This window comes from Hyperoodon ampullatus, assembly GCF_949752795.1.
Source record: "Hyperoodon ampullatus genome assembly, chromosome: 17".
Taxonomy (NCBI): Eukaryota; Metazoa; Chordata; class Mammalia; order Artiodactyla; family Ziphiidae; genus Hyperoodon; species Hyperoodon ampullatus.
In genome coordinates this window covers 28,494,550-28,512,276 of record NC_136930.1, presented here as the reverse complement: position 1 = coordinate 28,512,276, position 17,727 = coordinate 28,494,550, and the positions used below count along the sequence as shown (strand labels likewise).

Here is a 17,727-nt window from a genome sequence, read left to right as displayed (position 1 = left end):
GAATATCTAAATGAATCTACACAAATGTACAAATCAATATATGGGACCTTAACAAGGAAAGTAAAAACATTGTCTTTTTTAATAAGTAAAGTCTTTCATTGATTAAAAGGAAGTAGAATTCTGAATTTTCCCTTATATGTTTGGTCCTTATAGTTTTCCTGCATAAACCAGTCCTAACCATTTTAACAAACTCCAATTAAAATAATCTAATAATGTTGAATCTAGGGCTACCTATCATCAATGCAGATATAGAATCCTGAGTGTCACATACAATCAATGAAAAGGTCAAATCTGACCATGTTTACGGTATTCAATAATGAAAATGAAAGATCTAGGAAGGCAAATAAAAATGGCTTACTTACATGAGGTTCCTTTTACTTGTTGATTGTACAATTTTAAGAACTGAATATGTGCTTCCCTTCCCATTCGGTACTTTTCATGAAGTCCTATGAGGATGCATGCTCTTTTGAATTGTGCATGTCTAAATTGCAGCAAAATTCAGGCACAAGTAAAGGTAGTTTTATGCCATGGAATAGCACTAAGTATAGTTCTAGAAACAAATTCAGTATCATCTAATTTAAGAAGCTCTTGTTGTCAGGCATGGACATTGGCTTATAAAACATATATTGCCTAGAGCAAAGCATAGCAACCTGTAAATCGCATCATTCCAACAATTTTCCACTCTTTCGTATTTACAAACATTCAAAAACAGCATTTTCGTCATATGAAAGTAAACAACCACAAGAACAAAATCCGCTTTCCTTACACCAGTTTCTAATCCAAATAGCCTCACTGCAATTACTGTAAATCACTAGCAATCACCGAATTGACTGAGCAAAGATTAAGTTAGCACTTTCCTCCAAAAAAAGTATAAAAGAATGCTTTAAATAGACATAATCCATAGAGAACTAGGTTTGCATCATAAATGCTGGGGTTCGTGAGAAGTGTGTAAAATGACAGATTCATGATTTGGGGTCAGAGGGAAATCCATTGCTCCACACAGCACAAAAGACTTCTTTCTGCTCAGGCGACCAGAGCGCCTTTCATTTCGTAGCCGGGTTCTTGGGAGGAAGGAGTCTGTATGTGTTGAAGTAGCCTACCACCTGCTGGGGGATCTCCGCCAAGACACATTGAGCAAGCGCTTCTTTTGGAGCCTTGTGAAAAAACAAAATCAAAGCAATTTTATTAGCAACCAAATTTTTACTGGCATTTTGATAAAAGACTAGGAAAAAGCAGTTAGTTCCCAATTCCTAGCTTGTATCTTGTCTCAGGTACTGTCCATGAAACATGGAATAAACCAATGTTACTTAAGAATGCTTGAGTATGCTCACGAACATTTATCAAGTACTTTTTTGCTGCCCGCATTTTGGCATTTAATGATCACTTTTTTGCTCTTTAACTTTTAAATGTGGGCCTTTCATTCACTTGGTATTAATTTTTTTAACTTTTTATTTTGAAATAATTACAGATTCATAGGAAGTTGCAAAAATAGTACAGAAATGTCCCACGTACCCATCACCCAGTTTCCTCCAAAGATAACATCTTATATAACTTTAGTACAATACCAAAACCAGGAAACCAACATTGGTATAGTTCACAGAACTTATTCAGATTTCACCAGTTTTACATGTCCTCATTTGTGTGTGTGTGTGTGTGTGTGTGCACACGTGTAGTTCTATGTAATTTTATCATCTGGGTATATCTGTGTAACTACCATCACAATCAATATACAGAACTGTTTCATCATCACAAACATCCCTAACGTTACCACCTTTTTAATACACACCCACCTCATTCCCCACACCCACCCCCACTCATACATTGGTTGGTGGGAATGTAAAATGACATAACTGTGCCAGAAAAGTTCAGCAGTTTCTTTAACAACTAAAATGCAACAACCATACAACCCAGCAACTGCACTTCAGGGTATTTATCCCAGAGAAATAAAAACTTATGTTCACACAACAACCTGTACACGAATGTTTACAGCAGCCTTTGTATGTGACAGATGAGAACTGGAAACAATTGAAGATATCCTTCACTGGGTGAATGGTTAAACAAACTGGTACACCCATACCATGGAATACTACTTAGCAACAAAAAGGAATACATTTAACAACTGGGAAGACTCTCAAGAGAATAAAGCTGAGTGAAAAAAAGCCGGTGTCAAGGTTATATACTGTATGATTCCATTTATATAACATTGTTGAAATGACAAACATATACAAATGGAGAACAGATTAGTGGTTGCCAGGGGTTAAGCAGGGAATGAAGGTGGGAAGGAAGTGGGTGTGCTTATAAAAGGGCTACATGAGGTAGCCTGCTATAATGGACCTTGACTGTATCAAAGTCAATATCCTGGTTAGGATTCTGGACCTATAGTTTTACAAGATGTTACCATTAAACTGGGTAAAACAGTTTACTGTTTACAATTTTCATCAAATCAACTTCTAGTTTGGTAAATTCATCATATACTTGCATAGAGTTTTTCTGTTATTACATAGGTAAAGATAAAATATATTCTAAAACATTCACAACATCTTTTTAAACAATTTATCACATGGACTGCAAGAGGCACACAAGTATACAACCTGAAAAAAAACTGCCAAATTTAATCAAGGCTCTTAAAATGGAAAATTCACACACTCTAACCCCAGACACATACTCAACTGCCTGGTTATGGACCAGCAAAGGTCTGTGTTCAAACACCTTAGAGTGCATGAAGAGTAGGAAGGACTGGTACTCACGTTCTGGAACTGTCTGAAAGGCACAAACTGGACAATATCCCTGATGGCTATCTCGCCCGACGGGGAGCGGAGACTTCCTCCATCACCATCCAGAAACTCCATGGCACCAAAGTCAGCACCTCCAACTCCGACAATGATGATGGACATAGGCAGCTTGGCAGCGTTAACGATAGCTTGTCTGGTCTCATCAAGGTCTGTGATGACGCCATCAGTAATGATTAAGAGCACAAAATATTGCTGCCAAGAAAGACAATTATGTCCGCTGAGCCAGCCGAGCTCCCCAACAATAAAAGCAATGGTTACTCTAACAAATACCATATGCTAACACATATATATATGGAATCTAAAAAAAAAAAAAAAAAAATGGTTCTGATGAACACAGGGGCAGGACAGGAATAAGACACAGATGTAGAGAATGGACTTGAGGACACGGGGAGGGTAAAGGGTAAGCTGGGACGAAGTGAGAGAATAGCACTGACATATATACACTACCAAATTTAAAACAGATAGCTAGTGGGAAGCAGCTGCATGGCACAGGGAGATCAGCTCGGTGCTTTGTGACCACCTAGAGGGGTGGGATAAGGAGGGTGGGAGGTAGATGCAAGAGGGAAGGGATATAAGGATATACGTATGCATATAGCTGATTCATTTTGTTATACAGCAGAAACTAACACAACACTGTAAAGCAATTATACTCCAATAAAGATGTTAAAAAAAAAAAAAAAAGCAATGGTGAATGACATCTCCAGCCTGATGAGTCATTTAGTCTCTTTCTTGCTCATTTTCCTTGTCAGTCTCTACCCAGGATACCATCTATATGAAATATTGTAAGATTCTCTGATGACAAGGAAATTAACTGATACAAAAACTGTAGTTTCGTTAAAAGTGTAACAGACCACAAAAGAGGGCTGGCATAAATACACAGAAGCAAGACACCTAAATGTCAGAGATTAAACTTTCAGTTAGCACGGAAACATTTTGATTTAACTGAAGTACTGAATGTGTCAAAGTACCTATCAAGGGAGCAAGTGGCACCTCTGTTCTTAAAAGATCAAATACGGAGGAAGTAGAATCGTTCATCAAACTAAAACATACTTTTTTAAAAATGGATATGGTTCAAGGTGGGGAAATCTTTCTCTCAATCCCATCATCTCTGATAAATCATTTTAGAGAGTGGTAAAATGTTACATAAAGTTGTACTCCATCCTTTGGGCCATTTAAGTCTAAAATGGAAATAAGATTTATAATAGTAGCTATCATGTGCTGAGTGTTTACTCGGACTCAGGCACTGTGCACTTTATGTGAATTATCTTCTCTCACTCTTTCAACAACTGCATGAGGTATGTACCCCTTATTTCTGAGGATACTGAAGCTGAGTGGGGTTTGGTATCCAGGGTCCAACAGGAAATGACTCTCTAATTCAAACTTCTTTAGTATGTTAAGTAATTTTGCAACAGCAACTGAAGTGGTAGGTCTCCTGAAGCCTAAACTTGCTAAGGCTACTTAAAAAAAATTTTTGAGAACCTACCTGAGAAAATTATTTCAAAAGACAGAGAAAAAACTTATAAGTATACAGGTTGTTTTGTTGTTGTCCTGTTCTTACTGATCACTAATTTAACAACAGATGTTACTCCCAAACCAAGGATGATATATCATTGCTTCATGCCCTGTCTTTGTATCTCAGCAGACCAAATAAGCAGAAAAATGGCTCTGGGAACAACAACCAATCCACATTCTCCCTGCCCCCTGGCGACAGGGCACTTACAGAAGCTGTCTGTTGTTGTGTGGCTGCAGCAGCAAGCCTGGCCACATGATTTATGATTGGAGAAAAATTAGTTGGTCCATAGAGTTTTATCTGAGGAAGGCAGGCCCGATATGCCTCTATAATGCCTTGAATTCCTAGACAAAAAAAGCAGGATTAAAAATTCTCAAGCACAGTTTAATTGTTTACTATTCACCATACTGGCTAATTTAATTTATATACCAACATACAGTGCTTTAAACAGTCAAAAGTTCTATATTCAGGAGTTCTCTAAGGTATATAGAATTACAAAACTCCATAGCTATGCTCTATCACAAAAAAACCCTATAAACTTTACTCGCCCCCACTAGAAGGCATTTGTTTTCACCTCAGCCAAATTATTCATTAGTCTAAAGTAGGGTTGTTATATTGCTTAATTTTGATATGTTTTGGGAATAAGACTCTGATGGAAAAAGAACCATACAAAAGATGCTGCAGCATACAACTGATGACAAGGTAAGAAAAAGTAACTGATAAAATGGAAAAACTTTTGCATATATGACGAGGTTCTACAGAAATATCATATAAGGTTAGCATGGTATAGTAGACTATATTAATTGCAAATATTCACTTCCAGGTTATTTATCACATTTTGCTGCAGAAACACTAAAGCATTTGTTTATGGGGTGCACCTTAGGCCTGCTGGGCATTATGTAATGGAAGACTGGGCAGGCCCATTTGACTAGCTTTGTCCAGTGCATATGAATGGATATGATATCCATGTCTAAGCAGATGTTTTAAGAATCACGGCCTGTTTTTGCCAGCTCTCTTGCTTTTTCCCCCTCTGCCATGGGAACAGCATATCCCAGACAGCCTGAGACCCAGAATGAGTAGAAACAGAGCAGCGCAGCAGTCTAGCCAAGCATCAAGTGGTTTGTAAAGTGAGCAAGAAATAAATTATTGTCATTACAAGTTACTGAGATTTAGAGACTGTTGATTACAATAGCACAACCTATCAAAAGTTGATTGGCATTCCTGATTAAAGCACTGCTGATGAATCTGCCCCTAGTACACAACAGAGTGTCTGGGATGTAGGTAAGAGACTAGAAATCCTAGAAATTCCCAACAGTGTTTTGCTAAGATTAACAAGAAAATCTTTAAAGACTTTTAATGTAAACCAAAACAGGTCTCTTGCTTAAAAAATGTCCAGCAGGACATAGATCAATAAGGAGGAAAAGCATATACTTGGTTTAAAAGCTTCACAAGACCAAGTCTCTCCACTTGCCAATAAACTCCTGTTAGGCACTTTGAGTTTAGGAATAAGTGGTTTTATGAACAACCTTTGAGAATGTAACTAATTTATACGTAGAGTGATTTTACATGCATGAGGTGAGGCTGGAACTAGAGGTTAGTCAGTCCAGTAGTTACAAAAATAATCTTAACATAGGCCAGCAGCAGGATCTTACTGTAATGATATATGCTATAGAAAAATTTAACCCATAACCACAGCAATAGTAATATTTTCTTCCATTTCTATCATCTAGCTTGCTTTTCAATCTCAAGGTATACAAAACTGTTAATTAAATTTCTTCATAAACATCAATTGCCTTCTATTCCTCAACTAAAACTAAATTATGCTAAAATCTTCCTACTACATCAAGGGAACAAGTTAGACATGTTCTTTCTGGGCAACTAAGGTCGATGATTAATTAGGAAAACGGGATTAAACTTCCTTGTCTTAAAATAAGGCTGTATTTTTTTCTGTGTAGTATTTCCTCTGTCTAACATCAAATTGATTATTTTTTCCAGACTAAACCAAAAGCAGAAAAGCTCTGCTTGGTGGCAGCCCAAAGATGGGCTCATGTTACTCAAAGAGTAAATGAACTTCTAAAATGAATTATCCCATGGTATGTCATCCATATTTACTTGCAATAAATAAAATCTAATTACAACAAATTCCAAAAATTGTTCCAATTTCATCATAAGCATGAAGCACATTTCTTGAAAAGAAAAATATTCCCAGTTTCATATGCCTAGGGATACAAAAGGTCACAACCAGCCTCTGAAAGTGCATAAAAGAACACTGAATTAGTACAAGAAAAGAGTTTCAGAAAAAAGGAGAAAATCCTAATACAAACTACTCCCAACAAAATGGTCATGCTCTTCTACTTTATGAATATTATTTAGGAAGGGAAGGAAAGAACACTCTCTCCTGTTTTATAATTGTTAAAAGGACCCTTTGCAGAAAATTAGCTTACTGTCTATAATTTTATGCCTTTGCCCCTACATCGTTTCCTCCTCCAAACTGTTCAGTCTTACATACTTTTGTGGGAGATTTGGCATTTTAGGTTGATTGCTCAATGTGGCAAAAAGGAAGAGGCACTGGAATATTTGAGGGATAAACAGAAAAGTGAAATGAAAGAAATGCCTGTCCCTGTTTTTCACACAAAGGAAAGCTACTCTTGGAGCTTAGTTCTGTGTTTCTTTAGCCCACCCCATCTCCTTACAGAACACTGTGTAACAAGTAATTTGATGCTAGATACTTTTTCTTCAAAGAGAGTTAACTGCTAATCTGAGAAAAGCATCTGTATACTGAATGACCTGTTTTCATTGAAGGTTTATTTTAAAATCAACTTATATGTGAAAATAATATGCATATTCTTATGGATCTACCCTCAAGATTGAGAATCTTTTGCTCTAGTAAAACTCTTAAGGTAGAAGAATTTAGCCTGCAATCTTCATCATCATCATAGTGATCTGCATTATTATCATTACCACACTAACCACCAACTTGGGGTAAAATTCTACTACTTTACATGACAGAAAATTCAATATGTCACAAAAAGAAACCTAGAGAGGAAATTTGAGTAGCTTTTTTCAGTTTAAAAATTCATGTCTATTTTAAACTTACCATTACAGTAGGGACTGGATGGATTAAAGTTTATTGGAAATTCATGAGAAACCTGTCAAAAGATGAAAGAAGGACTGATGAGGCTTGTTTTGCTTTGCTAGGAGGCAAAGCTTCGCAATGAGAGTTCCTCTTACCTGCCACTGAGGTGGGATCTGAGCTCCAAAACCAAAAGCTGGAAACATCTTATCACTGAAAAGAAAATTTGAAAAAAGCAAAAGGTCATTTTTATCTTTATTCATAATAAAACCAATATGAGCTTATTTTCTAAAAATTTGAAATCTTAGAAAAATATAAAAATAAAACAAAGATTAGAACCAATGTTAATATTTGGCAACTCTCATTCTAAATATTTTTCTGTGCATTTAAGGAGAAAAATGTCTCTCTATATATTAAAATGGACTTTATATTAATATTTTATAACATACTCTTTTTTACTTATACAGCTTATCATTTCACTAAATAAATATATAAATAAATCCGTAAAATTTTAAAAAGCACAAGTTTTTTCATTTATTTACAAAAACACTCATTTGGCAGCAAAACCTGACCTCAACTGACATGAAGTTATTTATAGCCTTTATTTATGTCACTTAATATGAATATTCATACATTTGGCCACAGAAACATGGTACAAATGCCATATATTGTAAAACTCTCACATTTCTGCAGCAAAATGTATGAATATTTGGCCCAAGTATTTAGACATAATTATGGACCAGAATATATAACATCATGTGAATGACTGTTAAGTATTCCACTGTATGGATATTCTCCCCCAACTGATAGACACCTTATGTCTAGCCATTATAAAACATTGTAATGATTACACTAATTTTTCTACTAGGGATATTCTTTTTTATATTAATTCTTAATGGTTCTTTTTGCATTGAGGATAGAACCTGTATCTTACATGTCACGATATTTTTCCCGGTTGATAGTCTGTCTTTAACTTTGTTTAAAATATCTTCCCTTTTTTAGTTATTAATATTAATAAATGTGAACACATAAAAATTCTTTCATGATTTTTGCCTTCTCTGTCTTGCTTAAAGGCTGTCCTCACTGCAAGATTATAAACAATTCACATATATTTTCTCCTAGAACTTCCAAGCTTTGTTTTTGATGTTAAACTTGAAATTCATCTGGAGTAGGATATGAAGCAGAAACTGCTACTCTACACCAGTATCCATTCTCTTCCTTTTTAATTATGGATCCCCTGGGCTACTGCCAACCACACTAGCTGTACTCTAGCTTCTCTGGGCTGGCAGTGGTTAGGTGGCTGGAGATGTGAGTAGAGTGATTTGTCAGCCACTTCTCAATCACACTCTAAAAGGGAAAGCACATGCATTCTCAGTTCCTTGGTCCTCTTCCCACTGGCTAGAGAGGATGAGAATCATAGCAGCTGCCTCGGACCCAGGGTGGAAGCTATAAGCGGCAGAACTGCCCTGTCAGTCCTGAACTACTTACCTCTAGAGATGCAACATGAAAGAGACATAAACCTCTATTTTGTCAAAACCACTTTGTTTTGGGGTAGCCATTTCAGCAATTTTGTCTATAATCTATACAGAATAGTATCCTAACATACACAGGCATGAGTCAGGGATCCAAATCCAGTTCCTGTCCTGTTTGACAGCTGTTATAACCCCTTTCCCCCCAAATGCCATCTCTATCATACACTAAATTCACATACACTTTTGGGTCTATTTCAAGGGTGCTTAATTGTTTTTACTGGTCATGTACTAGTCCCATACTCAATTAATATATAATACTGTATATATGAAACTTATATAATGTTATAAACCACTACAAAATTAAATTAAATTAAATTATATATATATATATATATATAGCTTTAAAATAAGTTTTAGTACCTGCTAGAACAAATTCCCCTTCATTCTTTTTCCCTGAAAAACTTCTTGACTATTTTGATTCATTTTACCCTCTAGAAAATTTTAAGAATCATTTTGTCAGGGTTTCACTGCAATTCTGATTAAAACTGACTAATATAGGGAGAAATGTTATATTTTACATCATTGTGACATCTGCCTATCTAGAATCATGGTATATCTTTCCATTTAAACAAGTTTCCTTCTTTGTCCCTCAGCACAATTCTGTAGTTTTTCCTCACTAAAGATCCTAGACCTTTTACTAATTTCATTCTCATTTTTTTTTTGCATTATGAATTGTGATCTTTTATCCACTATAATTTCTTCATTTGGTTTTTGCTGGTTAGTGAAAAATTGTTGATTTTTATTTTATGTTGTATCTGACCACCTTTTAAACTTTCACACTTTCTAATATTTTTCACTTGATTCTCTCAGGTTTGAATTCATTCCTCATAGGTTTGGTAGAATTTATGTATGAAGGTTGTCTTGGCCAGTGCCTTCGTGAGGAGAGGCTCTCTGACCAGCCACTCCATTCCTTCCATGGTTCCTGGTCTATGCAGGTTCTCTGCTTCTTTGAGTCAAATTTGGTAATTTACAGCTTTCTAAAAAAATCATCCTTTAACCTAGATTTTTTAATGAAATAGCATAAGCTTTTATAGAACATTAACATAATTTTTTTTTCTGAATTTATGCTTATAATCTCTGTCTCATAACTAATATTCTACACGTTTTCTCTTTCCCTTGCGGAGGTCAGTGTTGCCAAAGGTTTGCCTAAGCTTTGCTGAACTTGGCAAAGAATCATCTCTTCATTTAATTTATTAATTTGGTGACTTTCCAAGTCATTATTTTGTGTGTTTGGAGGAAGCACAGCACAGCAGAGTTGTGAGAGCATGTCCCTGGAGCCAGACAGCTGAGGTTCAGTCCTGTCTCTGCCAGTTACCAGCTGAGTGACCCTGGACAAGTTACTTTATCACCACCTATGCCTCAGTTTTTTCACCTGTAAAATGAAGATGATAACAGCACCTATCTCACAACTAAGTATGAGGATTTGATGAATACCATATAGAAAGGATTTAAAATTTTCTCTGACACATAATAGCTAACATGTATATGGAATCTCCTACTATTGCTATATCTATATTTTTCTTCCTATTCTTTAATTTTATTCTGTTGAAAAGCTAGTTCATTTTATATTCAATTCTTGTTTAAAAATAAAACACATAAAGCCAGAAATTTTCCTCTATAAAGACAGGACCATGTACAGTCATCTCATTACCCTTTATTTCTAGATAGACTGTTATTACTCTTTGATTTCCTCTTTGATCTAAGAACTACTTAAGAGTTTTTTTAATTTCCATGTGGTAAACTTTTTTTAGTTAACCTTTTGTTTTACCTTCCAGGAACCAGTCTGAGAAAGTAACCCTGTAAATTTTCTACTTTTTACCTAAGTCCCATTACAACTGTGTTACTTTGAGATTTTTATTATATTTCTAGCTATTTTCAATTGAAATATTTTGATAGTCTGTTACTAAACATGTCCACCGTTATATTTTCATTTTGGATTATATAACAAAGTGTCCTATAAAGTAATTTTTAAATTATATTTAATGAATTTTGTCTTAAATTCTATTAGGCTGATACTGAAACTGCTACCCCTGCTTTAGACTTGTTTGCATTTGCCTGAAAATTTCATCTCTTTAACTGTCATAACAAATTAATGAAAAGCTCCATCAAATATGTAAGGGCTTTTATCATAAAATAATAGGCAAAAACAAGTGAAAATTTTTACTGTGCCCTAATAGATTGAGAACAAAAAATTAATAATGTGGATTTTTTTCCTATTGTTTACTAAACCTTCAAGAGGACCTATTTAAATCCATTCAAAATCTATCCATTGAGAATCTATTCAAAATATTTTATAGCAATTATGTCAAGTTATCCTTCAACACTTGTTGAAAATCACCATTAAGAAAATAATTTGACAATGATTGCCAAGGAAATAGACATGTTAAGAAGTAGCATCTATGAGTGTTTACAAAATGTGTCTCCTGGACTTCAGTTACACAGATAACTTACCCCAAATGAGTAAACCCCAAGGAAACCATATCAAAGAAACAAAAAGCCTTGCCAGCTTCAGTCAGCTGTTAAAGAAGCAAGCTATAGATAATACATTATAACTAATCACAGCCAGAGATTAGAGGTCAAAGGTAAACACTAACTAAGACTGTCACAAAGGGAAAAATAGAAAAGATAAGACGAGAAATTTTAGGGAAAAAGCTATTCCTCCCCAGTATTCTTATCCCATCAACTACATCAGAGAACCAGCAGACGATACAGAAAGTGCCCTTTCTGGGGAGTTATGTGTTGGAGTCATACTCACGCATCATAATCTTGAATGACCAGTCCCACAGACCAGATTGCAGTCAAATATTCATTAACACCATTGGGGCTGATGTAATGAAGGGAGTCGGGAGACCTTGGATCACCATTGGAGCCAGTGAAGTCCACTCCCACCTGCCAAATAACAATTGCAGCCCTTACTGAGATGAAGGCAGGGACACCCTTGCTTGATGTCCAGGAAAACACAAACATTGAATTTTGAGACAGAAACATTCATCCCAGAGCCTGCTACTGCCATTTCCTAACAAATGCCTGAGCCTAGGGGTATTTCCAGAGACAAGTAAACAATTAAAGCCGCAGCATGAAGCAACCCGCAACCCCTATTTTTCTAGATGTCTTGAATCATGGATTATTACATCCATGGCTTTAGGCATAGGGCTTGTTTTTTTTATATGTCTGTTTGATTACTGCTTTTTATTATTTAAATTACTGCAGGATAATCACTGATTTGTACATATCTGCTTTCTTGCAGAAGAAAATATTTAACAAGGCCAAAAGCTTCAGGGTGAACAAACTCTCTGAGGAGACCATACTCAACAGTTTGTATAAATTTCATCACAAAGTCAATTTGGCAGTGAAAGAAAGAACACTGCAAAATGGAGGGAAATAAAATCACGTTACAGCCCTATTTTGAAAAATTCAGTGTGTTACTCACAGTAAAATTCAGTTGACATCCTCCCATGATATAGTCAAGGAATGTACATTCCACTGTAATCTAAAAACAAATAGTAAACTTAAAATTAAAACTCTCCTACTACATAAGAAAAGCAAATAGCTCTCTGGCATATATTTTTAACCATCTATAAACTGAACAGCACATGATATAAACATATGGAAAACACCCCTGCATTTGAATTTAAGGCACCCTGCCCCTACATGTCATGAATCTGTAAGATTTTACTTCAAGATAGTTATAGCAATGTGAAGATTAGAATATTAATGGCCAAAGATGAAATACACACACTGTAAGTTTTAAGAAACTAGTAATGAGTGTAATATGTTGAGAGCTTTAATAAGTATAATAAGCAAGATTAAAAACAAAAACAAAAACTCCCACTTGTTTATAAGAAATCTCTTGGATTTTTTCCCCTTCACTCATAACATCTCATCTTGAAATAATGAGCAGGATAGATGCACTAAGTCAAGCCATTTCCACTAATGTGCTGGAAAAATGCCAATGGTGCCTTATATTTCCTAAGATAATGAAAAACTTTGATATTCTTTGTCCTTTGCTAAAAAGTTGTCAAACCTTGGAAGCAAAGTTACTTGGACGATTTCTCTACTATTTCCTATTCTCTTTTCCCTAAAGGTGTCCAGTTGCTCATGTAATTTCCAACTGTCCAAACAGTTTGTTTAGAAGAACTCGAAATGTGATCTCATTACATTAGAAGTGGTCAAGAGAAACTTACCTCACACTGTTTCACACTGATAACACCTGAATTCTTGTAGCTTTTCTTCTTTTGCCTCTTTTTTTCATTTATGCATTCAAATTCAACCTGTAGGAAGAAAAGACAAAAATGTTCATTATTACTAGTGATATAAGAAATGCCAATGTAAATTTAAATGAATGACTTCTTTCTCTCGGAATCAAACCACCTACTGATGTAGGTCTGTTACAAAACACAACTCTGAAACAACTGCATACTATGTCATATATATGAAATATTTATCAGTGATATTTCTGAAAAGCACTTCTAAAATTGTGTACCTTTTAAAATAGTTCCTAAGTATAAATTTTGCCTCTGTAGATCATTTCCTTACAAATGCTCTGAGTAATAACCTTTTTTATTTATAATAAAGGAAATAAAACATTACTTCTAGCTGTTACCCACACAAAGTACAAAAATACACTGCTTAGAAAAGAAAAAAACCAACCATCAGAAAACAGAAATATATGAAGCCCAACTTTATGGTAAAATATGCAGCAAAGATCATCTCTTTCCACTGGGAATATATGTAGAAATCGATCTAGTATCTTACATCTTCTCAGTATAGTTTCTTCCTCCAAACAGATCATCTTCCTTTCCACCTCCTATCCACTTATCCCTCTGTAAGGCTTGGCTAAAGTCATCCTCCTCTATAACATCAACTCCTGTTCTAGTCTTCTCTGATCTCCATCTATCTCATTAAACTTCTACAACCACATAAAATTTAGTTACATACTTGGTATTGTTGTCAATTATTTCATTTCATTAATTTTTTTCCATAGCTGGGGTATAATCACTTCCAAGTTATACCTTCAAATTCTCACTGCCTTGCCTAATAATAAGAGATACTCAATGAATACTGGATAAGTCACCTCTTCTGGTTAACAGAAAGCAACTTATATACTTTGGACAGAGACATTACTAATTTTCAAAGAATCAAACATTTAAAAATACTTTTGATACAATGATACAAAACAAAATGATGTTAAAAAAATTCCTTGATAGTTCAGGATCTTGCCAGAGTCTCAGCCTTTATCATACATATTAATTATTGAACATTAGAGATGCAGAAATGCCCTAAACAGAATTGTTATTGGTAAAAAGCTGCATTACTTCACCTCATTTATTCACATTTTAACAGTGTCTACCCAAGTGGCAGGCACTGTTTTAGGCGCTGAGAACACAGAGTTGATAAGACAAAGTCCTGCCTTTGAAGAACAAGAGTGGGTAAACCTTGTCACTACAGCAATATTAAAAGATTCATTCTGTCATGCGGGAGGGAAAGATCAAGTTAGCTGGACTTAGGAGAACTTTACATGCCCCATAAAGTATTATACAGTTAGCTATTGGTTCATTATCTTCTAAAAAGAGGTCACTGACTGGTTCTGGAAAATAACAACAAACTGAAACCAGTGAAACAACAATCCAGATCACTCGTCATATTTAGTTCTTTTAGGTAGCTTGCTTTATTTTAAATGTTCACATTTTCATTATTTTCCAATATTTCTGCCTTTAAAAATAAAAAAAAATCTTTAAATAGACTATTTACAGCTGAATTTTGCTGTTGTTTTAATTCAAACTGTTAACCTAATTCAATCTCTGCATTTAAACCATTGAGTGTGATTTGAAAGCCTTCCTTACTTCATACAAGCACTTCTGTTATTTCTAGTATCTGGGCTTTGTGACCAGGGTGTAGGGACAGGACTAGAGATCTCTACATGACCTACTGAAAATTCTAGTCCCACTATGTTTGTTCAAAACTCATTTCTCCCAATTATTTAAATCAAATAGTTAATAAGGTTTATTTATGCATTTAGTATTTAAGTTTTGATCTAAAACTATCAGTATCCTCTTTTGGGTCACCTCACCTACATGACTTCGTAAAAAAGACCTTCCCACCTGACCATAATCTCTTACCTTTTAAACCTCATGTTTAGATTTTCAGAACCAAATGCTATATACAGGAGCATTATTCAGGTCTCTAAGCAGGTAATAAACATTTCATATTATTCTAAGTAAGCTATAAAGAGAATTAACAACTTATTTCATTCAAACTAGAAAGGTAAGTAAGAGGGAAACAACACTCTGGAATAGTTTTTAGGCACTTTGCCTTACAGACAGAAAAGTTTCAAGAAGCAATCTTAGAAATATGTGGGGATGATAACTAATAAACTGAACGTAGTTAAGGCAGACAAATGATCTTTTTGGGGTTTTTTTTTTTTTTTTTTTTTTTGCAGTACGCGGGCCTCTCACTGTTGTGGCCTCTCCCGTTGCAGAGCACAGGCTCCAGACGCGCAGGCTCAGCGGCCATGGCTCACGGGCCCAGCCGCTCCACGGCATGTGGGACCCTCCCGGACCGGGGCACAAACCCGCGTCCCCTGCATCGGCAGGCAGACTCTCAACCACTGCGCCACCAGGGAAGCCCCGGACAAATGATCTTAACAAAATTAGTACCATTAGATGGCAGCTTAATATTACATAATTTGAAATAGCGTAACTATGCTTTTATCCTTCCCTTGGGTGAGGACAAGTCACAGGAAAGCCACAGGCAGAATGTAAAAGCCAATTTTTAAAATGTCCAAAAGGAGAATAAATGAACCCAATTCAAGTCCAGGTATTTGTCTAGTGTAGATATTAATTATTGTGACCAATGAAATGTCAAGATCTTTAAAACAAAGGATTCTCAATCAAACCATATAAATTGTCTGAAGACAAAGGAAACCAAACCTCTAAACATAAATGAAAACTCATCCCAAGTAAGAATTTTGGATCATCCAAGTACTAAACAAATAAAATCCACAGACTTCAGAGCATTACATAATATAGAGTAAAAGCAGGGAAAACTATTTTGTATGCCAAGAGAAAAAAATGAATAAATACAGGGCCAAACTATAAGGTATATGCAAATGACAAGGATGTAACTTACAGGTGAATTTCTGGAGGCTTCTTTCAGTTTTGTCATGGTGGTTTGAAATGTTCCAATGAGATCATGGGACCCATCATTGTCATAATCATAACACTCTACCTAGAAGTAAGTATAATAAAAATATATAAAAATCAATATTATTTTGTTAAAAAGTATTGGCTGCAATAAATGGGACTTACCAAGAAGTGTACTTTTAATTAAAATTAGGGAAAATGTATAACATATAGTCCTACTTGGAGAAGTAGGAGCTAACTTCCTAGAGGAACAATACTGAAACACTTTCAAACACTCGCTATTCTTGGAATGGGGTTCTAGGACACATCACAGGCAGATGAAAAACACAAATACTGTTCAAATTCCACATTAAGCAGTTTCCAGCTCCTGTACATGCCCTTTACAAGTGCTGATAAAATAAAAATGGAATTAGACCTTCTTTCTCATCTGCTTTTTACCTTGTTATCATTTACAATGGCTAAAAGCCACTATCTATCTGGAGGAAGAAAGGAAGTCAGTATTCTAGGCAGCTAAAAATTGTATAATTAAATTCTAGATGATTAGTAACTACAGAAAACGTATTTCATTAGTTGCAATTTGGTGAGGTTAGGCTTCTATTAGGAGTTAGATATGATGAAGTCAGATTTGCATCATTCTGAGGATCACAACTCTCACAATGAAAAGGAAAATTCCAGGAAAACAGTTTTTTATACACTGAGGAAGTATCTATACTGGGTCATAATTATTTTATTTCCATGTAAGACAGGAATCTTGGCTATGGCTCTCATTAAAGGCTCGCTCTTTCTTGAAGCAGACAGAAGAGAGCTGAGGGTATTTGATTTCCATATAGTTTTGCACCAGGTTGACAGATGTAGCCAAAGAGTAAATATTCACAAGAATACCTGAATATTCATTGCAATGAGAAAATAAGGTGGTGTGAACTCTTAGCAAACAGAGGTGTTCACTGTGATCATAAATAACTGATATGGGTTTGTTTTTTTTTTTTTTTGCGGTACGCGGGCCTCTCACTGTTGTGGCCTCTCCCGTTGCAGAGCACAGGCTCCGGACACGCAGGCTCAGCGGCCATGGCTCACGGGCCCAGCCGCTCCGCGGCATGTGGGATCTTCCCGGACCAGGGCACGAACCTGTGTCCCCTGCGTCGGCAGGCGGACTCTCAACCACTGCGTCACCAGGGAAGCCCCGATGTTTTTATAGTGCTTTGTAATTTCAAACATTTCTTTCTGCAAACATTTATTACATGCATTGCACACAATATCTACTGAGGCTTGTCAGGTAGGAGAAGAATTAAATAGTCTTAGAAGATGACATATCTTGTGTGGTAACCAACAATGTAAATCTGTGTCAAGGAAACTTTTGAATCCTTCTAGAGCCTATGATTTAAAATAAAAGCCTGTACCTGAGAAGCAATTTGCATCTTACCCTATGCCAATCTTCCGTCCTGCTATAATCCTTTACAAAGTTATATTAATCACCAAGCTAAAATGCTCAGGATTTATATATATTCACCTAGCAAAGTGATTTATTTTCTTCTCAGTTCTCTAAGAGGTGAATTGAGTGCTTATCATAATAGGAAGTCTTTCACCCCTTATATTTTCATTATTATTCAGGAAGACTAAAAATCAAACAATCAATAAATAAAACAAACAAGGTCTAGAATTGCAATTTTGAGCAACAGTA

At 35.5% G+C, this 17,727-nt stretch overlaps 1 protein-coding gene across 1 annotated transcript in view; it reads right to left on the bottom strand.

Moving 5' to 3' along the window:
- Positions 1-1,043: 1,043 nt before the first annotated feature.
- CPNE3 (copine 3) overlaps positions 1,044-17,727 on the bottom strand; it is a gene marked incomplete at its 3' end in the record, with an annotated part of 46,456 nt that continues 29,772 nt past the window's right edge. The window contains exons 9-17 of the mRNA XM_079722257.1: positions 16,036-16,134; positions 13,092-13,178; positions 12,338-12,397; positions 11,663-11,796; positions 7,534-7,588; positions 7,400-7,451; positions 4,513-4,646; positions 2,748-2,984; positions 1,044-1,154 (exon numbers count right to left, since the gene is read on the bottom strand). Of these exons, the coding sequence (XP_079578383.1) occupies positions 1,044-1,154; positions 2,748-2,984; positions 4,513-4,646; positions 7,400-7,451; positions 7,534-7,588; positions 11,663-11,796; positions 12,338-12,397; positions 13,092-13,178; positions 16,036-16,134 (969 nt within the window). The remainder of the gene's footprint in view (positions 1,155-2,747; positions 2,985-4,512; positions 4,647-7,399; positions 7,452-7,533; positions 7,589-11,662; positions 11,797-12,337; positions 12,398-13,091; positions 13,179-16,035; positions 16,135-17,727) is intronic.